The sequence below is a fragment of the Manis pentadactyla genome, chromosome 9, assembly GCF_030020395.1.
Source record: "Manis pentadactyla isolate mManPen7 chromosome 9, mManPen7.hap1, whole genome shotgun sequence".
Classification (NCBI taxonomy): domain Eukaryota; kingdom Metazoa; phylum Chordata; class Mammalia; order Pholidota; family Manidae; genus Manis; species Manis pentadactyla.
Genome location: NC_080027.1, coordinates 72,504,588 through 72,528,543, shown reverse-complemented (window position 1 = coordinate 72,528,543; position 23,956 = coordinate 72,504,588). Strand labels below are relative to the sequence as shown.

Genomic DNA, 23,956 nt, shown 5'->3' with positions numbered 1-23,956 from the left:
AATAATAACATTGACATGTAACGACAATATATTGAACACAAACCATGTGCCAGGCATTGGGCTAAGTTATTCACAGCTATTAACTCATTGAATTCCCTCCAGCATCTCTGTTATCCCATTTTACACATGTGGAAAATGAGACTTAGAAGTGTTGTGGCTTACCAAAGCTTACTCAGCCAACAAGTGGCAGTGTAGGACCCCAACTAAGCAGGTGGGACTGGACTTGCCTGTGTGGAGGGCCATTGCCCCTGCCGTGGATGAGAAGACTATAATGTGTTTTTGCGGATCTTGTAGGCTCTAGAGCAGGATTTCTCACCCTAAGCACTGCTGTCATTTGGGCCAGGTAATTTTTTTTAGTGGGGGCTGTGCTGTGCCTTGTTGAATGCTTAGCGGCAACTCTGACCACTGCCCCTAGCTGCCAGAAGCACCTTACCCACTCCCGCCATCTAAGTTGTGAAACAAACTGTCTCTAAAAATTGCCAAGTGTTCCTGGGGAGCAAAGCCTTCCCTGGTTAAGAATCACCACTCTATACATATACACAATGGAATATTATTCAGCCATAAGAAGAAAACAAACCCCATTTGCAACATTGATGGAGCTAGAGGGTATTATGCTCAGTGAAATAAGCCAGGCAGAGAAAGACAAGTATCAGATAATTTCACTCATTTGTGGAGTATAGCAAGGAAACAAAACTGAAGAAACAAAACAGCAGCCGACTCACAGAACGCAAGAAGGGACTAGTGGTTACCAAAGGGAATGTGGTTGAGAGGGTGGGTGGGGAGGGACGGAGAAGGGGATTAAGGGGCATTATGATTAGCACTCATAATGTAGGGGGGTCATGGGGAAGACAGTATAGCACAGAGAAGACAAGTAGTGACTCTATAGCATCTTACTACGCTGATGGACAGTGACTGCAATAGAGGGGGGGTGAGGACTTGATAATATGGGTGAAGGTTGAAACCACAGTGCTGTTTATCTGAAACCATCATAAGATTGTATATCAGTAATACTTAAAAAAAAACACCACTCCCTTCCACCCGCTGCTGGGGTGTCTCATACAGCCTGATGTAAGTCCCTCTTCCTTCTTGCCCCTCTGTGTTTGATAGGGGCTGCTTGCAGAAATGTGAGTACTTCCAAGTTTGTTTCAGTTGAGGGTGGGTAAAATGAAAGCATCTCTCACGTCACATGGCAGTTACACTGTGTTGCCAGCCCAGCTCCTCTTCCTGGGGAGTTGCATAATATGCCCACACTCAGCTCTGTGTCTGGCCATTTCTGAGGGTCCTGGTGGATGTCTCATTCCGGCTGGGCCGGTTAGCTGTGTCTCCCGGGCAGCTGGCAGTGGGGGCAGGATGAGCGCTGCTGGCAGCGGGAGCTACAACCTGCAAATGAAGTGGCTCTGGTGGCTGTCTTCCTGCCCCAGGCACTCACGGGTATGGAGCAGTCATCCTCAGAGCTGGTGCCCATACCACCTGCAGCGTCACCTGGGAACTGGTGAGAAATGCAAGCTCCAGGCCCCTCTCAGACTGCCTGATTTGGAAACTCCGGAGAAGAGCCCAGAAATCTGTGTCCTACCGAGTCCTCCAGGTGATTCTGATGCACACTAAGTTGGGATAAAGGGTGAGAGACCAAGGGACCGTGGTCATGGGAGGGGACGAGGGAACGACGCCTGGGATGAGATAACGTCCCAGTTCTCCGATCTTTTCTCATGTTCCTGGACATGTTCCTGCCTTTGGCTTGGTGAGATACTTCGATGGCTTAATAATAAAATATGCCCCTCATTTACTTTTTCCCTTATGTTGATCGAAATCAGTTTCTCCTCAGCTAAAAAATCCTTACTCATTCCCCTCTTAATATGACTATATACAGCTCACGTGGAGAGGAAATTATATGGAACAAAATCACCTCAGCTGCTCAGGAAAAGTCTGTAATTTTATCAAGGGCTCTGGGAAATACTTAAAAGCTTTAGAAAAAAATACCCCATGGTTTTCCCTTATTATCAAGAGCAAGAGTGTGTGTGTGTGTGTGTGTGTGTGTGTGTGTGTACTTTAAGAAGCTTATCTACTGGAAAAAACACCTTTTCCCCCCTATCTTTCTTCATATTTGTCATTGCTCAGTGCTAAAGGCTTGGTGTTTTCTTGACTTTCTTTCACTTGTTCATCCTAGGGTAGCCTAAAGTTAAGATAAATCTCAATCTGCTGATGAATATTTATCAAATGCCTTCAGTGTGCCAGCTGTCTGGGGGTCGGTTGGTCATGGGTCCCAGATAGTGAAGGAACTTACAGTTTTGCAGGAGAGAATGCAGTGATCTTACTATTGTATGTCAAATGCAGTGTGTTAAGTCCAGAACAGGCTTATGTACAAGGTTCAGAAGAAACCCAGAAGGAAGAGTGACAAACCTGGAGGGTGGGGACGTCGTGGGAAAGGGGATGGAGAGATACTGGTCAGGGAAGACTTCTTGGAAGAACTTCCACCTGAATCAGACTAAAAAATATGATTAGGTGTCCACAAGGCAGAAAAGGCAAGAGAAAGAGGGTGTTCAGTTTGTGATTTGAAAGAGAAGAATTTGATGCTTTATTGCTCATCTTGTTCTTGATTCTGCCTTGGAGAGCTGTAGTATTATGTAACATTGAAAATAAGGTAAAGACTTTTCTAATTTCTTAAAGCCTCTAGAAACTGTCTTCATTATAGCACTGGCAATTCCTCTTCCTGGAAAAATTTATTAACTGGACTTTCAACATGACATGATTGAACATAACTAGCCTTTTAAAGTCATCCTTGTAAGGAGAATAGACTGTATGTTGGTTATCTTGACTAGGAAAAAAATTAAAAGTATGAAGGGAAAAATTCCCTATTAAGTTTTATAATTATAATATGAAAATTCAGTTAATTTCTTTTATCATGGTAAGTCATTAAAGACTGAAGTAGGTTCTCAGCCTTTTGTTTCCAGAACAATCCCCTAAAGGTTTAGTGCTCTGTCACCCGAATGGGCCTGATTAAAGCAGGGGACCTCTATCTTCAGATTACCTCCCTCCGTCATTAGCATTACGTTATCTTGCTCTTCAGACTGATTTTTAATTTTTATGCTTGCAATTATAAATGATTTACAGGGACATTCATCGTCCGACCTGTCCTGAGTCATTAAATTCACCTAGGTTGAATGGCCTGATGTGCACCTGAAATTAACCAAATCAGTGACATTATCTTGCTGGATTTTTCAGCGGCTTTAAAAATAGAGAAGAGACTCCTTCTCTCAACTCCTTGGCTTAATGGGAAAATATTTTTAATTGATAAAAGAGGTAATTAGCCAAGCTAAGAGGTGCACACTAATTGTGCAGTATATCTTGCAGTTAGTTTGGCCGTGGTTTCTGGGCTAGAAGGGAAGATGACCCAGGCACAGACCTGGCTACAGTGGCAGGGGCCTAGCCTGAGTGACTTTTATCTCCCTTAATCCAGGGAGAGAACTGTACTAACTTTTACTGGGCACCTACTATGTGTCAGAAATGAGAACTCTGCCAACAGTCCTTTGTTCTCCTCATTGTTCTGTTTTGTAGTGTTTGGGTATAAGGGATGGAAACTTCCTCAAGCTGGCTCAGGTGAAATGGAGACTGGGCTGTCACTCAATCTAAGGAAGAGGGAACCAAGCAGGCTCTTCCATGCTCTTTATCATGCAGGAGCAGTGCTACTATTCTCATCCTGCTTCTGTCTTCCTCAGCATCAGTTTACCTCAAAGCTCTCTTTTTCCTTGTCTAGCTTCCTCTACTTGCCTGTTTTATGCCTGGGCCCAAATGGGTGTTCACACTCCATCACCAGGGCCTTTTGCCTTGGAATCCCTCATGGGCTTGGCAACAGTCTCCACCCTTCATCGTTGAAATTCTCTGTAGAACATCAGTGGTTTCTTATCAGCTAGTGAATTTTCTGCCCTGGAGTCAGGCATATGTCCCTTGTCTGCTGTGGCCAGAAGGGACAGAAGTTGTGGGGATAATAAATGTTTGGTGCATTTTTAAACAGGTGTGCCCCTTCCCATTTTCCAGAAGGAAACTGAAGCTAGTAGAGGTTATTTGTTAGAGGTCATACAGCCAGCAAGGGTCAGACACAGGAATAAGGGACAAGTTGGGATGGACTCCATTGTCCTTTCCCATGTGCGTGCCATGCAGCATTCATGCTGCCTGGCACCCCAGGCGTCCGAACGGGAAGCTCGACAGTCTGGCGGAGTGCTGATTAATTTGATTAGGGCCCAGTGACCACCTGAACAGTGTAAACAACACCATCTTGCCCTACTCTCTCCTTTCTGTGTCTGCTCAGGGACATTAAGCAGCACATCCGCCCTCCAAAAATCAGAGATGGAAGAGGAAACATCTTGCTACATCTTGAAACTTGGAAACAGCCCAAAGATAATCTGTTGAAGGGTCATCAAAAATATTGTTAGGGCTTTGACAGTGACGCCAGGTAAGAGAGGGGACCAGAAACCAGCACTTTCCTCTGCCAGAGGATGGAGACCTGTGCCTCCACGTCCCAGCGCTGACACTTACCAGCTGTGTGACTTCAGGCAATTACTTAATCTTCTGATCTGCTCTTACCTCATTGGTAAAACAAGGATGATATAATTACATAGAGTAGGTGAGGCAGTGTATATACCAGCAAGTATAGGTCCTCGGACAGCAGTCATACCATGGTGGTTAACTCTTCCCTCCCTCCCTGTCATGTCAAGAACCTGAGGCCCTGGCTTCTTAATAATTAAAGCCTTGATGTTAGCAGTGGCTCTGGGTCTCAGAATCCCCTGGAAAGTTCTCCTGATCAAGGGACTTCAGCTTTTATTATCCCGCATCCCTTCCCTCCTTTAGGTAACAGGACCCCGTTATGTGGTGGGCAGTGCCCCTTTCTTCCATGTGGTGAGGCTGCCAATTCAGCTCCACACCAGGCCTGGGCAGCCTCACTGATTAGACCAGAGGCAGGCACAGGGCTGAAGGGAGAACACGAAGAATTACATTCAGATGTTGACTCCCGAGTGAGTGTTAAGCTGGGATGATACAGCCTTGACTGGTCTCAGTCATGCCTCCTCCTTGCTGCAGGAGGTAGTGTCTGCAGGAGCAGAGAGAAGCAGAGTTAGAGAGGGAGCAGGACAGAGCTAATTTCTGAAAACATTGCTATAATCCTTAGTGTCCTGAGACCATTTTTTAAAAGTCCCAGTTACATGAGCCAATAAATTCTCCTTTTCTGCCTAAGCCTTTTGAGCTTTACATCATTTGTAACTGGAAGAGCTTGGAGGGAGACAGGGACTCAGTTTCCCCTAGTCAGGTGCTTGGGTGAGGCATGGTTTAGGTCCCAGAGCCAACCTCTCCCAACTGGAGCCATTCAGCCACTGGAGGCCACAAAAAAAAAAACCCTAGAGGAGTGGTGCTGCCTTAATGGTGTCCTGTTTTCTCTTGCTCATGCTCTCCAGCAGGGAGGCATGAGTCTTACACTCCCTTCTTTCCTTACCTCCCAAGCTGCAACATCAGTACAGATGCAGTGCACCCTGTGACCCACCAGCACTGTTCCAAGCAATGGCCTGTGTGGATAAAGTGAAGGTTCCTGTGGCCAGGATTCTCACCTGGCCCTGGTTGGCTAGCTCACTATACACATGTGGGCAATGCATCATTATCGACTCTATACAGAGAGCCGCCCAGTGCTCTGGGTGACACAATGGCATGGCTGCAAGGCTGCAGGAGAGCAGAGCAGAGGCTGGAGTGGTGGCAGCGCTGAGGACAGAGACTGGGATTGCTGTGTGGGCAGAGAGGCCCAGAGGACAGCTGTGTGGACAGAGAGGTCAGAGACAGAGACCAGCTTGCTGCATGCAGACTCATTCTGAGTGAATGGGATTTTAGTGATTGACCTGCCACTGTGGAAATAAAGTTGGGTTTCACCCCTAGAACGTTTTACTGTCACTTCTATGGTCACATTGAATCTGTAGTGAACTTGCCCAGGGCTGAAGACCATTGGCAAGACATCTGGCACTTCCATTAATCTCTGACTGGATACCTCTTGAAAAGTATTGCCCATTTCCTATCATAAAACCATTTATTTGGATAATAGATGCTTGGACTCACAATTTCTTCATTACAAACATCACTGAAGAGATGAAATGTGCTTAGTGTCACGGCCTGACCCAGGAAGTCCCCCATCCCACCTCTGCATCCAGATGTTTGTTCTCAGCCACATCTAAAACCTGTACTGTATGTGTGCGCCATCACAGCCTCCGTTCCCTTCCCTGCCTGGCCTTCACCTGGGTATTGTCTCATCTGGAATTTCTCCAAGCCTCCTCTAACCCATTTCCAAACTGAGCCTCATTTACAACTTCCCTACATTCTTCTGAATGAAATCCATGCTTTCTAATGAGGCAGTCTTGAGGATGGGCTGAGGAGTCAAATAGACTTACGTTTGGATTTCAGTGCTACCAATCAACTAGTTTTGACTCTGGACAAGCCAAAATTTTGTCATCTGTAAGATGGAGATACACGGGGCTTCCCAGGCAGGCCTGAGACCAGATTCAGCTCCGTCCAGCTTGTGATGTGTGGGGACAACTCCCTTCTCCTGGGTCTTATATTCTCAACGGAATCCTACCACCTCCCTTGTTCTCCCCTTCGTTGGTCCTAGGAAACCACTGTCTCCTGGTTTTCGTTGTTCCTCTTGGACCTGCTGGCCTTATTTCTCCTGGAGCTTCCTCCTTTGTGTATCTGTTTTGAGTGGGTTCTCCCAGAAGCAGCCCTTGAAATTAGGGCTTGAGTTTAAGTGGTCTATTTGGGGGCGATCCAAAGACATGCAGTAGAGTTGAGAAGTGAGACAGTGAAGTGGGGGAAGCCAGTGCAGAGCATCTTGATGAGGAGGTTGCTGCTGTGGGAACTGCAGCCAGATCCCAGGCAGACCTCTAGGAGATGCTGTGGAGCATGCTTGAGTTGGCCCCCTCTAGGCTGAGGAAGCCCAGCTGGTGATCCACCAACTCCCGCCTGTCACTGGCTGAGGGCTATTAACCCTGGCATTTCTGGCATGAACCAAGCTCAACCTGAGAGAAAGGCCTGGGAAAGAGAGTTTCAGTAAGATGCCACTGGCACACTTGGGAATGGTAAGTGCTGAGCAGATATGGGCAGGGCTCTGAGTCCTCTTGCCTCATGTTCTCCTGCACCAACCCGTCCTGTGTTTAGCTGCCAGAACCATTTTCATACAATCCATTCACACCACTTTTCTGTAAAAATTGTCTATTATCTGTTGTAAAAGACACCTCTTGATATAATTACCTTGCTCCTATGACCTTTGTAACTTATCCCTATATTTACAAAAATGGGCCTGTAGCAGCCATATTGCCCCTGAGACTACCCCCACCCTCACCATCTCAGTTAATTGGATAAGCTGCACTAGTCAGATCTTCCAGGGATTTCAAATTGAAGCTTAAAGTCCTTGAAAGAGAGAAGATGTAACATGAGCTGAGGGGCAATATTTGGTTGGACACAAGACCTAGACTTGACTAGTAAGTACTCTCCTCTCTGGCTTCTGGTTTCAGAAGTGGGTCCATGACCCGGTGCCAGGCTAGTTATCGCCTGAACTTCAGCCTGAACTTTCAGACCTCTTTTGGCTGTGATCATTAGTTGTATAGATGACCTAAGTTGAGAGTGGCCTCTACTTCAAGGCCTTGGACATAAAGCCAACACAGAAGAAAGTACAATGAAAGAGAAAAGCAGGATCCTGATTCTGTCCCTTGTCCCCTGCATCTAGCAGTGCCTGAATTTGTGTTTATTTCTAGACTCCCCACTTTTTTTTATTGTGTTAACATATACATAACAGAAAATTTACCATTTTAACCACTTCTAAGTGTGTAGTTAACTGACATGAAACACATTCACATTGTTGTGCAACCATCACCACCGTCCATCTCAGAACTTTTTCATCATCCCAAACTGAAACGGGTAAGCAAAACTCTCCTTTCCTCCCTGACCCCAGCTCCTAGAAACCACCATTCTACTTTCTGTCTCTATAAATTTGACAACTCTAGTACCTCACACAAATGGAATCATACAATATTTGCACCATATTCCCCAAATTGCTCTGTACACCTAACTCTTCCTTTTTCCACAAAAGTAGCTTTTCTAATTTTTGATACTATAACATGCTCATTTTGGACAATTTGGAAAATTCAGAAAAGGGTGAAGAAGAAAAGGATTGTTATTAATAATTCCACAATCCCTTTATCAGAGACTGATTATGTTAAGGTATTGGTATATTTGCTATTGCTAAAATATTGGTATATTTCTCTCCATTGTATTATTTCAAACAACTTTATTGAGGTATAACTGGCAAAAAAATAAGCTGCACATATTTAAAATGTACAATTTGATGAGTTTTGGCATATTTGCACACTTGTGAAATCACCACTGCAATCAAGGTAATGAACATCACCCCCAAATTTCCTGGTGCCCCCTTTGTAATTTCTCTCTCCTGATCCTCCCCATTCCCCACCCCTGCGTAACCACTAATCTGCTTTCTTTCACTAGTTGATTAACCTGCATTATCTGGAAATTTATGTAAGAATCATGTAAGCATACTCATTTTTTTTCTGGCTTCTTTCACTCAGTAATTATTTTGAGTTTCATCCATGTTGTGTGTTCATTCCTTTTTGTTAATGAATAGTATTCTATAATACAGATGTACCACACTTTGTGGACTTGTGGACACACGTTTGGGTTGTTTCCAGCTATTACAAATAAAGGTGCTGCAAATATTTGTGTACAAGCCTTTGTGTGGACGTATGCTTTAATTTCTTTTGGGTAAATACCTAACAGTGAAATGATGGGTCACACAGTAGGTGTATTTTTTGTTTTTCTACCAGGAAACTGCCAAAGTATTTTCCTAAGCAGTTGTATTGTTTTACATTCCCATCAACAGTATATGAGAATTCTAATCCTCTACATCACTGTCAACACTTGATATAGCCTCTTAATTTTAGCCATTGAGGTTACACAATGGGTTTCTCATTGTGGTTTTAGTTATCATTTCCCTAATGACTAGAGATATTGCACATCTTTTCGTGTTGTTATTGCCATTCACATGTCTTCTTTGGTGCAGTGTCTATTCAGATCTTTTGCACATTTTAAAATTGTGTGTGGTGTCTTCTCAGTGAGTTGTAAGTGTACTTTATATATTCTGCCTCCACGTCTTTTGTTGGACAAGTTTGTTCAATATTTTCTCCCAGTCTGTGGCTTGCTTATTTTTATAATAGTGGGTTTTGAAGAGCAAAGGTATTAATTTTGGTGAAGTCCAATTTACTGATTTGATTTTTTTTTTGATAGTTTATACTTTTTGTGTTCTATTTAAGATAATCTTTGCTAAACCCAAACCCACTAAGATTTTATCCTATATTTTCTTTTGTGTATCTTTTAACTTTTAGCTCTCAAATTTTGATCTGTGATTCATTTTTAGTTAATTTTTGTATATGATGTGAGGTATGGATCCAAATTGATTTTTTGGCATATGGTTCTCCAGTTACAGCATTTTGAGTAATTTTATATCATCTATTAGCACATGTGCTATACGTACTTGGCATCTCTGCTGTACTATTGAATAGTTGTGTGACCTTTTACAAATTGTGTGACTTTTCTGCATCTCAGTTTAATAATCTGTAAAATGGGGATAATAGTTATTGGCCCTATGTATCTGGCAGGGTTGTTATAGAGATCCACTTGAAATAAGTCATATTGTTCATGATTTTTTTCTCTGAAAAGTTGGAAATGTGGAAATCAACCTCAATTCCTCCTTCACCATTCTCACCACACTCAGGCATCTCTTAGGTATTGCTTGAATCTGTTGTGTTTTCCTGACTCTTACTCCCACTGTCTTGGTTAGGCTAGACTCTGTTCTCATCTAGATTGTTGTAATATCCTACTAACTAGTCTGCTGCTTCTCGACTTGTGGCCTTCAGACCTGACTGCTCTTCTGCCTCCAGGGTGATCCTTCAAACCTCATTGGTCATGTTATCTGTTGCTTACACCATATCATCTGTAAGGTCAAGTCCAAGCTCTTTATCTTGCATCCAGGCCCTCCATTCTCTGGCCCTGCCTCCTTCTAGCCATGTCTCCCACTGCTCCCTGCCTGATAATTTACCTTCTGGGGCACATTTCTTCCCAACCCGCCAACTCCCCTTCACCTCACATGCACTCATACATACATGCACCCTTGCTGTTGCTCACCTCCAAGAGTCTTGTCTCCAGCTGAGATTTGCTACTTCTGCTATTTCTGAATAATAGAATAAAGGGTAATTTAAAACTTCTTCTTTTTGTTCATCTATTTTTTCTACTTTTTCTACAGTGTGCATGCCATTAATTATGCCATAAAAATTAGTTACTTAAAAATTAGGAAGAAACAAGTGACAATCGTCTGTCCTCTGTCTCCTCCAACTCTGCCTTCTCTGAATAGAAAGCCTCAGAGAGTTGTTTCTGGTGTATTTGGTATTCTAAATTGTTCCCCAAGTGTTTTCTGCTTACCTGATTGATTTCAAATAGGTTTCTAAACTGCTGCTCTGCACAGTGTTCTGGAATTTTCCATAACTAATTGCAAGATGCTGGATTTCAGGGACCTCATCGAATGCTGTGGGTGTGGGAAGCATCACCATCTTCCTTAACTCCCATTCTCGCTTTTTCTCTGCAGGGCCAGGAATGATCACTGGGTCTCTGCTTAATTCTGAGGGCTTGAAAGATCTAATAGTCACTTTTCAGACATGCTTTCTTTGAAATCTCTCACTCAGAAAACAATGCCAGCAAAGGCAAAAAAACTCAACAGTTATAATATCATTAGTGTGTAGATTCCAAGTTTCTCTCTAGTAGAGGCTCTCTTTCAGAGTCATCTCTAATGGCTGATTCTACCTCTGGATGTCTGAAAAGATCAGATCATCATCTACCACATTTATCCTTTTAAGACTGTGTTTTCCTGTTAACTGAGGATAATGTCACAGCTGTCTTATTTTTATTCAAAATGTTTTAATGAATTTGTTACACATCCTGCATTTTTTTGTCTTGAATTCTTCATCACATCCTTTAACATTTAGTTTCTGAACATAGATTTGGAGATTTTTGCTTGTTACATATTGTACTTCTTGAGACATGTTGAATTTTCTTGTCATTTTAACACTGATTTACCAGAATGAACTTCCTGCAAGAATACTGTTGTAAAGAAATTATTCTGTTTTAACAGCAGATGATTTTCATAGTTTTGTTCAGTTTGGGGACCCAATTCATGCACTTTGGAAATCGCAGTATCAATGATCTGTAGCCAACTGGGTCTGGCCATTTTCCTAATGTGAGCGATTGGCAGCTCATTACATTAGCTTCTTATATTTGGAGATAGGCAACCTGGTTTAGAAAACCATTTTTATTTATTTTTTTATATTGCCAAGTGGCAAAATATACATAGCAGGGAGTGAAGGCTTGTTTACATATTTACTCAGTCTCACATCTTGCTCAACTTCAACTCTAAGAAATCTTTATTGTTACTTACATCATTTGTCCTTTAAAATAAAGCCAAAAATGTGCTAAAAAGCAACATCAGACTAACCAAAGGAACGGCTCAATGTTCTTCAGGTCATGGTTGCTCAAAATATGAAATTGTCAGAAAATATTTCTTCCCATTGTTATTGTAACTACCTTCCAACCATTTTGGAAGCAAGACACCTTAAAAGTTTGGAAATAAGTGTATTTGTCTGTGCAATCATTTCCCTTAAGTTTGAAATAATATTTTTTTAAGTACTTGAAAAACCTAGACCTAAGTTTGTACTCAGATAGAAAATGGGACAAGAACACAGGGATAGCCATGCCAAGTGACAGGTAACCATGGCAGAAATGGACCTGTGGAGTGTGCTGGCACAGTGAGACCCAAGGTTATGTCAATAGCCTCAGAGACCAGATGGAGTTGGTAGGGGCCCCTGCTTTTGGTCTGGTGTTGTTACTATCAAACACTGACCTTTCTGAGAGGTGGAAGCCAGTCAGCCTGGAAGGCCCAAGTGCTTTGAGCCTCTCTGTGAATATGTCTGGAAGCTACAATTTTTTATCCCACTGCTGCCACCCAGTCCTCATCATCTTGGTCTCCTGACTGGTCCCTCTACATGCACTCTTGTTTTCACCAGTCCATTCCCTAGAGGGTTAATCTTCAAATGCACCCATGATCATGACTACCTCCCTTTTTGGCCTCCACAGGTTCCCCTTCTGTAGGCTAAAATTCAGTTTGTACATGGTTAGGCCCAGCCTTCCTATCCTCTGTCATCTACTACCATTCCTCCCTCCTGTCCTACAGTCCCATCATGGGGCCCCTGGCCTACCTGCAGTTCCTCAGCTCTGCACTCCCACCTGCCTCCATCTGGGTCAACTTCTTTGTTATAGCATCTCATACAGCCTTATCCTTCCCTCCTACAGAGCACTCACCCTCAAATTTGTATCAACATTTTCATTTTGTTTCTCTTTTATTAACTGTAAGCTCTGCCAGAGAAGAAAAACTTTCACTTCTTATCACCAGCACCAAATGCAATGATATGGTTAGGTTGGTAAAACTTAAGTAGAAGTTTCTAGATTGATTTATCAGTTTCTCTTGAGGAGAATTAGCTCACAAATTAGTGTGCTTGCATCAACGGCAACACTTCCATTATATGTTTTGAGTAAATTCCTGTCTGTTACGACAGTGCAGTAAACATTAGTTCAGTTCTGTATTTATTCTGCATTTTATATTGGCCCAGACTTACACTGGCTCAATTGCTGAATCCATCCCTTCTATTCTTCAGGCACCCCTCAGCTCTTCCACAAAGTTCCTAAAGTGTAACTGTCTCTATGGCTCATCTGTCCTGACCTTTCCTCTTGCTCTGCTGGCCTGGTTCTCATGTTCACTGCCCTTGAAACCACATGTAGAAACAATACTGTGGTCTTTATGAATAGTCCCCTGTGGGATCATCAGTGTCCACACCCTGGTTGGTTACCAGGGTCCTGATATGATACAAGGAGTCTTCCCAAATATAAAGGAAAAATTTGGCGCAAAGACAAATTTAAGTCTCTACCCCTAGAGATCAAAACTGTTTATAAAGTTTTAAAAAACAAGCAACAATAACAACAAAAATCTCTAAGTTCCAGAAATCAGTCAGGACACGTAAAACATGCATTGTCTATTTAATTGCTGCAAAGATCCTATCCAGATCTGTGTATTTATCTCCATTTAGAGATGAGAAAAAGTGAGGCTCTAGGATGTTGAGTGACTCACTGAAGTCATACAGCAGCAGGGCCATGGTTCAAACCCAGTCTAATGACTTTGGTGCTTAACCAGTATTCTACACTGCAGGCTGGCATCCATATAAATGGTTGATATGGGGACTTGCATACAATTAATTTCTGTTAGCTCTACAGACTAAAATTATTCTGGAAAGGCAACATCCAAGTAGGCTTGACTGAAGATAGATTATTTATATAAAGACACACAGAGTACATGCTTAAGTATTAGTTTCATCAACTTAATCTTTTAACTTAATACTTTTATTTTCTCCCAGATCTGTATTTCTAAATGCATGTATTTCTCCTTGTAACCATATCACTTACTAATGCCAGCCAGCCAGGGGCCTCCTTGTGCAGATTCCCAAAATCTGAGCTATCCTCCAGCTGTCTGTGTGACACTCTTTGAGGACTCTGGATAGTCATGGGGCCATGCTGCCAAGCTTGTGCTTACTTTTTGAGAGTGTGGGATGGACTTCCTGCCAGAATCCTGCCCTGGCATTCCAGGTAACTGACCACAGGCTATTACCCATGCTATGCTATTTATAGCAAATGACAAACATAGCCTTACCCCTCTGAAAACTATGTCTGTGCCATTTGCCCACTGGCCTCCTACCATCTGACAGGCACTTCTCTCCAGATCTCAGGAGGCAGTAGGGCTGTGTCCTGACACAGACCTGGAGGCCTGTGACCTTCAGGTGCATGTCTTTCCTGCTCCAGCAGCACCCAAGGCCTAGGGAGGCACCAAGACAGGGCTTCAGCACAGGGGTCAAGGCAGAACCTAGTTAAACCTAAAGACCCAAGGAAGGAGGTGGGAGCCAGGGGCAGGGGAGCAAGGCAAGACTGAACCCAACTGTTAGGGTCACATGCAAAGTTAGGGCAGGTGCAGGAGCATGGCAGGCCTGGTTCTGAGCTGCGAATGCCCTGGAGACCCCCTGGCCTATGCTGGGATTGGGTCTGGGAGTGGGAGGTTAATGGAAAGGGCTGGAGTGACTGGCACAGTATAGGAAACCCTGCCCCTTTCTGGCTGTGTGCAGGTGAGCAACTTATATCCTCTCTCTGGGCTGCTTGCTTCTCGGGCAGTAGGTTGAGAGGAGCATCTCCTAGGGTAGGTGTGTGCATCAGAATCACCAGGGAGCTTGTCAGAATTAGGACACCTGGGTCCCTTCTTGCACATGGATTCAGGAGACCTGGGAGGCATCTGGGGATCTGGACATTTCACAGGATCCTCAGGAGATTCTGACCCATGCCAGATTCTGAAGAGCTCCTGCCCTGGGTGAGACCCTCAGGGGTCTTCCAGCTCTCACACCCCTGTATTCTGAAGTTTACTGAGTCTGGGGTAAGAAAGCATAGAAGGTAGGCATTCACCTCACCTGGTGATTAGGTTGCCTTAGAATCAGATGCTTCATCAGTCAGTAGTTGCATCCTAAGAAATCATCAGTTGGGAGCTGATTCAAAGCCAGGTTTTCCTCCTTAAGGCTGAGTTCACCCCCTTCTTTATTCTCCCCTAGGCCATCCCTCCCTCTACCCCAGTTTATTTACCATCTCTCCCAGCGGTCACAAAGTAGAGAGCCAGAAAGACAAATCTGGGCAGGCCACACACGAGTTTTATTTAGTATCTTTTAAAAGTCTGAATTTGTGCAGGGTCAGTCTGGGCATTTGCTTTCCAGCTTGCCATGGGCCCAGCACATTGAGGGCATTACACCCAGCCAGCTTCAACCCTTTACATTACCTGCCTAGACCCTGATTTTAGAGCAAATACAGTCTCTCAACACCTGTCACCAGCCCAAACATCTTTCTGAGCATCAGCTCCATATATCCAAATGCCTCTTGTTGAGATAATCCAGTTGTGTACTTAATGGAAGGCATGGCATTTAGTACAGGACTCCAGAAATGTTAGTTAGTGATACTGTAATCCTACTGTGCACTTCCTCTTAAAGTCTCACAGGGACCTCAACCCAGGCTATAGTATTCAAAACAGAACTCAGGCATTTCCCTTACCTTTGCTCCAAACCTCCACATCCCCTCTTTCCAAAGATGAAATAGTCAGAAAGTTGCCTAGGACTGGAAGTTATCCAGAGCTCTTTCATCTCCTTCAACCTGATTTATCATCAAACATTATGCAAAATCTCTTTTGATTCCATTCAGTTTTCTCCATCTGTGCTGTTACTATCTTTACCAGGATGATGGTAGTTGTCTAATTATTCTCCCAGGCATTGTGTTTTCATTTTACTAAACAAACTTGATTTGCTCTTCTCTGCATACAGTAATCCATGTGTTGGCTTCCCATTGCCCCAGAATAAAATCCAGGTTCCTTAGGAAGCCTCTCCCCAGTCTGGCTTCTGCCTCCTCCCCAGCCTCCGGCACCGTGTGTTCCAACTCTGTGGGACTTGTGTTACCATTGGGATGTGCCCCATGTGTTAACTCTGGCCTCTGGGCCCTCAGGTGGGCCAGTCCTCCTCCTGGAAGACTCTTCCCCATACTATTCCCTTCAGTAGTTGCTACATTTTCTTCATGTCTCAGCTTAGCTGTCACTTGCTCAAAAGTTCTTCCTGATACCAAAGACCAAGTCAGGCTTCCTCCCCTGAGCTTGCAGAGCCTCTCGGCACCTGCAGCATAGCATTTGGCACAGCATCATGACTGCATCCTCTTTAGATCAGGACTGTGCATGGGCAGGACCATCACGGTCCCACTTGTTCACTGCTCTCTCTCCGTGCCTAGCACATGCTGGCTACAGAGTAGTGCCCAATAAGTGTTTACTGAGGAAAAGCAGTAAGGGGGAGGAGGAGGAAAGAGTGGAAGGGGAACCAGAAAGGAGTACAGCTAGCACCTTCCCCATGCCCAAGGGAGGCCAAGAGCAGGCACACTGTGCCCAGCTCTCCTGCACCCCCTGCGTCCCCGGCCCCTGACACTGACCACTCCCAAAGGCCGAAGGCTCTCTTACTCCATTCCATGTTGTACTTGAGGTGCTAACAAAGAGGAGGAGCCCACTGGACGAGTGAATCTACTCTAAGACCTTCCTGGTCTAGACTAATGAATGAGTGAATTCACTGTAAAACCTTCTTGGCCTAGACTAATAACCAGTGGCATAACCGGCTGGAGACCTACTGTTTTTGTAATAAATGACTTGACTTTTTAGAACATGTACACATCCATAATATCTGATAAAAATTAAGCCTCAAAAAACTATGGAACAATGGAAAAATTCTCACTGAGTTTCCTATTGTTACCATCAACAAAATCAGATTGGGTTGGTTACGAGCTTGCAAGCAAGAAGTCTATTATCCAAATATGATAAAGCTGTCACCCAACCCTTAAAGAAAATGTAATTCTTAAAGTCACAGGAACACATAAAGAAGATGCAGTTTATCCACTGGATTAAAATGTAGGTTTTGGCTTTACCATCTAGTAAGTCAGAATGGGGGGAAGGAAATGTGAGCTTGGCCGTAGAGGGCCTGAAGTTTGGGCCAGAGCCACCACTTACCTGCACAGGTGCCTCTGGGAAATGTATTCAGCCTCCCTACTTTCCTATAAAGTGGGGAAATGAGGCCTGCCGTGCAGGGTTGTTTTGAATACTGAATATAAGATCTGAAGCTCCTCAGCACAACCCTGGCTCCCAGGTGCTCACAGCCAGCACTGGTTCAAGGTGCCTCTGTGTTCCAGTTATTTAGAGCTGTCATGGCTGGGCTCAGAGATCCAGGGAGCTCATGAAATACTGCTCTCCCGATGGGAAGAGGCACTCTTTCTTTACTGTCAGGGCCCAAAGAATGAGGAAAACAGTGGCAGAGAAATGGGAAAGCAAGAGCAGCCAAGAAACATGGAAAATGAAAATAGGAGACTGGTTCCCATTGGATCTTGGAGTCATGCTGACGAACAAGGCCTTTCTCCCGTTTCCCTTTTCCATCCTGCCGCATGGTATTCATGAGGAAGGCTCCTCAGGGAGGGCGGCGAGAGGCAGGAGGACCCTCATGGGCAGAAGGAAAGGAGCCTTGCTTATCCAGCCTGCTCATCTCTCCAGTGCTTTTCTAAAAAATGAGACTCTGATACATTTTTTAAAAAATAACATTTTCTTATTGCAAAGGCAAATCATATTTGTTCTGGAAAATTCATATAAGCTGTAAGTCCGAGGAAAGGAAATCCCAGGGCAAAAATACCTCTAAAAACCGAAATTAGTTAAAGGAAGAAATAAAGTTTAAAAACCGTTTATTGCTTACAAACTGCAGTCCAGCGCCGTCTCTCTCTCTCCTGCTCAGGAATGAAGCAAGCCAGCAAGCCAGCAAGCCCCTCCCCTTAAACTCTCAGGTTCAGACATGCCCTCAGTTGCCCAGGTAATTATCCATTGTCATGAAGATGAGCTTCTCTCCACCCCTGAGGATATGCAAATGCACTCAAGCCAGGGGAGATACTCTGGAAAAAAGTAAAAAAGCAAAAAGAAGAAAAATAATTATCCCCAAATTCCACTTACTAAATAGCTACTGAAAACATTTTGCAACCTATCCTTTAAAAGTTTGTTTAGGCAATTAAGTGCAAAACCAGTATGTCTTGTAAAACAAATGAGATCAAATGGTACGTACTGTTCTGTAACCTGACCTTTTTCACTGAGTGGCTTTCCATGTCAATAAATGACTGTATCTGATGTCACGTGGATGACATCTGCTAATGCCCAGGGTGTCTGGCCACAGGCTCTCACGTGCATTCCCTGGGCAGAGACCTGTAGCGTCTTTCTGTGACAATGATTCAGTCAGGTTTGTAGTCAGACCCTAGTTGATCCCTTAAAATGAATTCTCACATTCAGTCTTAACTTTCTTAAGAATTCAGTAAGACACTTCAACTAAAATGTTTTAAGTGATACGTGGGTCTGTCAGGTGGGGAGGTAGGGGGAGGCTGGAACTCAGCATCATGCTTTTTATTTCTGATTCTGTTCAACCTCCAAAATTATTGCAAGTACAACCTCATTTTTTGTTCTCAAAGAGATTACAATCTAATGACAGAGGTAAAAGACACAATAGCCATCTCTAATAACTGAGTTTTCCCTCTCAATTTGACACAAAAGTACCAGGCTTTTCATGGTCAGAAGCAACCATAAGATGGACATAATGATATTAATAATAGCCAGTGTTTAATGAGAACTTTTTCTGTCCAGGAACTGTTCAGGTATTAAATGGTATCCTCAGAGTCAGCCTGTGAAGCAGGTTCCATGGTTATGAACATTACGTTATTGTGTGAATTGAGGTACAGGGAAGTTAAGTAACTTGCCCAAGGTAACTCAGCTTCAGAGTGGCAGAGCTGGGATTTGATTTGATTTGAGGCCCTTTGAAGCTAGAGCCTACTTCTGGGGGAAGTTGTGGGGCTGGGAGAGAGTGTCATGGTGACCAGGACTATAAGCATTGTGATTCAACTTCTAGGTACTGTGGCCTGAAAACCGGCTTGCTGACGTCCCCCATGGTGGGGTTCATGGTGACCAATCAGTGCACCTTCCACAGACCCATCGGCTTTCCTCAGGTCCCAGTGGCTGCGCAGGCCGTGGAGAAGGTGGGTCACTCCAGCATGCATTACCGCCTTGCTCTGTTTCCACCGGAGCCCACCAAGAAGTCGCCTTCAGTAGATCACCAGGACCTCACTGATGGATTTTTTCTTGGCCACCCCAAGCTGGCGCATTTTGCTGCGTTGACCTGCACCACCAGGTCTTCAGTCCATGTTTTTGTAAATCCAGCCACCAGCAAGCCTACAGGCCTTCCCAACGACTTCAGGAACGGGCTCCTGAGGCTGATGTGCCGGGCTTCTGCGTGAATCATCTGTAGGCGGAACTGTGCCTGTCAGAAAATAAAGTTTAGATTATTCTCTCAAGAATTTCTTTTGATTTCTTAGCATATATTTTTTACCCTTATAATAAGTGTCAGTTCCTCTAAAGTTGTTCAAACAGAGTGTTCTGGCTCCACTGGTCAGCCATCTCCTTGCATCGGGCCTGGGGCAAAATGCTTTACACCAGAGCAGCACAGCCAACCACCCAGTGCAGAAGGTACTGCCCTTATCTCCCTTTACAGAACAGAAAAAGGTTTGCAGAGTGGAAGTAATTGGCCTAAAGTCATTCAGCTAGTGAATTGATCTGACTCTGAAGTCTCCTGGGAGTGTTCTCTTCATGCATCTCGATCTCCAATATTTTAGCAGCTTGGCCACCTCTTCCTGTGGCTTGGGATCACTAATCTGATATGACTCCTTCCTCAGCTTCTTATAGTTAATAACTATATGACCTCCTTTAAAAAAAAAAACGATGTGAACTTAAAAAGAAAACATCTTTCTTTCATGTATTTAAAACAACAAACCTTTGACAATTTTCTGATAAATCCACAGCCTCCATCAGTCACTCATGCCATGGGATGAAATCTAAAAGCAACCATGAGGTAAAAAAAATCTTTAATGCTGAAGCATGTAACGACCCTACTTTGGTGCAGTAATAAAAATGGTTAATTACTGAGGGCCGCCTGCACCAAGTGCTCTGTGGTCGTTATCTTAATTAATCCTCACTCTTCTGAAAGTAGGGGTTCTTGTTGCCATTTTTCAGATGAAAATGTTGAGGCTCTAAAGAGAACAACTGGAGCAGGCGAAGGAGTTCAGTCTAGCCTCTGCATCAGTCCTGAGAAAGGGAAAACTGCAGGCTTAATCTCTCTGGACCTCAGTTTCCTCTGAAAACATAACCCCAAGTGACCCTTTTCAGTGGGGTCCCTGAATGTTCTTTGAATGTGAGGAGACTCTTTGATCTGCTTTTGAATTGAGTTCCAAATCCCTGCCACACATAAATAGCTTTGGGATACTCTCCCCATGATAAGAACAATGCTAAATGCTAGTCCTTTGTCATTGAATCCATTCAATTTCACCTACTAATAGATCAATTTTGAGGTTTTAAAAACACTTCACACAAGAATCCTAAAACTCTGGAAAGCCTATTGACTAGCAGCCTGGTGTTTGTCAGCACTGATCATCTGACCTCTGGCATTTGACCTGCTAAGGAAGGTCATCAGGGAAAACTCCTCCTTTGTGGTTCTCGCTTCGCAGTCCCAGTTCTGCATGTGTATTATCTCACCTCAGCTTTGTAACTACTGGGAAACTTGTAACTACTGGGAAACTTGGCTATTATGATTACAGGCAGAACAGGCTCTTTAGGAGGCAGGTGACCTGCCAAGATCACCGAACTTCCGTGTGGCAGAGCTACAGCTTCAGTCCAGACAGGCCTTGGGCCCTGTCTTTCCATGCCACTAACTCTGCATCTCATCCCAGTGGTCCTGAATTTTCAAATCACACCATGCATTGCCACTGATTTTTAAAACTGTGGTAATGCCAGTGGCGGTTTCACCAAGAGTGGGGTCCTGCATTAGAAAAACCTGGATTTGTGGCCTGGATCTGCTGCTTCTAAATGAAGGAACGGCATGTTCCAGTTTTCCCAAGGCAGTCCTGGTTGTCCCACATCATGGCAGGCTCACCCCTAATTCCTGTGGGCCCCAGGGTGGGAATAAGAGTAGAAAATGGTAGTGGGTCACTCGACTATTTTTTTTTTCTTCCAAGGGGTTCCATGTATGTGTGTGTGGACACCCCCGCCTGCATGTTCAAACAGGCTACCAGCCAGCCCTTAGGTTCTTTGGGCCTAGGTGTGTGCACAAAAGGGCTTTTTCTGCCCTTTGGAAGATGCTCCCAGGGGTACACAGGCTCCAGAAGAGGCCTAGAGTTATGTGGGCAGGGAGTTCTGAGCTGCTGCAGGGACTTGGGGCCTGGCCTAGAAGTGGTGCTCTGACCACAGCCCTGCTGGGCAAAACCCTTTGGGCCATGGACTCTTCAACCCAGGAGGAGAAGGAAGATCCCAGCAGAGGAGGTACAGAGTGGGGCTCTAAATCCCAAAGTAGGCAGGACTGGATGCCCAGGATTTAGGGAGGCACTGATCAAAACTACCCTCTTTCATTGGCAGAGGTATCCTGGTCTGGACAATGAATCATATTGTCACCAAACATATAAATTGTATAACTTTGGGCACTATTTCCCTTATAGTTACCTCATCTGTAAAATGAGAAAAATAATACTGTTTCCACAGGTTACCAAGGTTTTCATCATACCCACTGAGCAATAGTAGTATTGAACAGCCTGCTCCCTTGAAGTTAGATGTGGCCACGTGATTTGCTTTGACCACTGAAGGGAGTGTGGGGTGACATGGGTCACTTTCAGGAGTGACCCTGGTTGCATGCCTGTGCTTGATTCTGCATTGGACACGGGATGTAGCGACACACTGCTGAGTCCCCACACCACAGTTGCCATGGACAGTTGCCCAGAACCACACCAGACTTTGCAAAAGCAAAAATTAAACCTCTGTTGCTTTAGACCACTGAGATGGTAGGGTAGTTACCGCAGGACAGACCAGTTCATCCTCTTTCTTCCAAGTACCAACCTCCAAGGGTTGTTGTGGGTTGTATGAGAAATGTGAGTGTGTGACATAGTGCTTGGTACACAGCTCATATTCGTGTAGTACTGGTATTCATGTGGGAGAAAAGAAATGCTTATGTGCTCCCAGGACACAAACACCTCCAAGGTAGGAAAGTAACCAATCCTTACATTCATTTTCTTTCACGTGACTCAGTGGAGTATTGCACACTGTTTTCTATTTCATATGAGGACAATTACAGATATACATAGAACACATGGGATGGTCAGGTGCATTATATCTAGGGGATGTTTCCCCAGTCTCAGACCCTGGAACTGACCAGAACTGAGAGTGCAAATGGTTTCTTTGGAAATAGCTCCAAGTTCATGTTGATCTCATAAATTTAAGTACTGATGACAATCTTTCCACTGTTCAAATTTTTAATACTTGCATTTGAGCCAAATCAGCAAATATTACCTTGATTTTTAGCAGGAAATTCTAGCACTCATTTTAAGACTACAGAGAGAGCCAAATCTTAGCTGCATGTACTAGGAGGAATCCAGATTTTATTAGAAAGGTGGCAAAATAACCTAGAAAGACTTAAAAAAAAGACCCCAAACCCAATTGGCCCTTCACCACTTCATTCCGCAAGATGTTTGAGCTGCTAACAAGTAACCATGTAGCATTGTTTGCTGGGCACTTCTGAGCAGATATGATTTGTGCTTTTGCTAACAAGAAATATCTACAATAATCCAAACAGGTGAAGAAAACCTTCAGGTGTTTCTGATTTTCTAACTACATTTTTTTATAACAGATTCTTTCGAAAACCTACAGCAAGAGACAAGAGGTACAAAATGTGTGTTCATGTTTTGTTTGGACAGATTTTGGCTCCTAGCAATTAATGTTTTCAGTCACATTAAGCATATAAATAATGCTTTGTGACATTACAGTATTTCCCATTACAGATCAATTTTGTAGCATTTGTCCATAATCAGACTTGAAATGTTACCTAGAAACAAAATATGTTTTCCTTGAAGCAGTCAGACCCTATTAGAAATCTCAGGTTTTACAAATCACCATGTTAACAGTTATGTCCCCTAGCCAAGGTTTTCTTTCCTTAAATAGTGTTAAATTCAGCCCCTGAAGCACTAGTCCTTTTGAGGGTTCTCTTCTTATGTGCACTGACTTGAAAGGAAAAACTTAGTGCTCAAAATATGTTTAATATTTTGCCTAACTCAATGAATCAACCAGTATCCCCTTTCTGGGGGAAAAATAGTGGTAGCACCTTTAAAAGTGTTATGCTTATAATTAGGTTACATGATATTATTTGTTCATTTTTTAAAAGACAGGTTTTCATTGCTTAAAAAAAAGTGTTTGCCTATTACTAGGTATGCGGTGTTATTCTCCTTTCTTGAGTACACAATCATACACTGTGGGTGAGCAAAGAAATAAAGGGAACACATATCCGATACGGAGATTTGAAGCAGTGTAACTTAGTGCTAACCAGCAGAGATTCTGGAGCCAGGAACACTTGGAGTTGACTAAGGCCCTACCTTACTTAGATAAATTGTTGTTGCAATTGTAATTAAGGATCTTGACATGAGATCATCCTGCCCTTGTGGAATCTTGGGCAAATTATTTAACTTCTCATTCAGCAAATGTTAGCTATTTTATTTTATTTTATTTTTTAAAAAATTTTCATTAAGGTATGATTGATATACACTTTAATGAAGGTTTCACATGAAAAAACAATGTGGTTACTACATTTACCCATATTATCAAGTCCCCACCCATACCCCAATGCAGTCACTGTCCATTAGTGCAGCAAGTTGCCAGAGATCCACTATGTCCCTTCTCTGTGATACACTGTTCCCCCCCATAATCCCCCACACCACGTGTACTAAACATAATACCCCTCCCTCCCCACCCACCCTCCCACACCCCTCCCCTTTGGTAACCACTAGTTTATTCTTGGAGTCTCTGAGTCTGCTGCCATTTTGTTCCTTCAGTTTTACTTCATTGTTATACTCCACAAATGAGGGAAATCATTTGGCATTTGTCTTTCTCCGCCTGGCTTATGTCACTGAACATAATGTCCTCCAGCTCCATCCATGTTGTTGCAAATGGTAGGATTTGTTTTCTTTCTTATGGCTGAATAGTATTCCATTGTATATACATACCACATCTTCTTTATCCATTCATCTACAGATGGACACTTAGGTTGCTTCCATGTCTTGGTTATTGTAAAAAGTGCTACGATGAACATAGGGGTGCATATGTCTTTTT

The 23,956-nt window shown here is 43.6% G+C and overlaps 1 protein-coding gene across 1 annotated transcript in view; it reads left to right on the top strand.

The window, feature by feature from the left end:
• Positions 1-19,116, top strand: part of LOC118915649 (uncharacterized) — a 169,730-nt gene extending 150,614 nt beyond the window's left edge. The window contains exon 3 of the mRNA XM_036891689.2: positions 18,672-19,116. Within this exon, the coding sequence (XP_036747584.2) occupies positions 18,672-19,056 (385 nt within the window). The 3' untranslated portion in view covers positions 19,057-19,116. The remainder of the gene's footprint in view (positions 1-18,671) is intronic.
• The last annotated feature ends 4,840 nt before the right edge of the window (positions 19,117-23,956 follow it).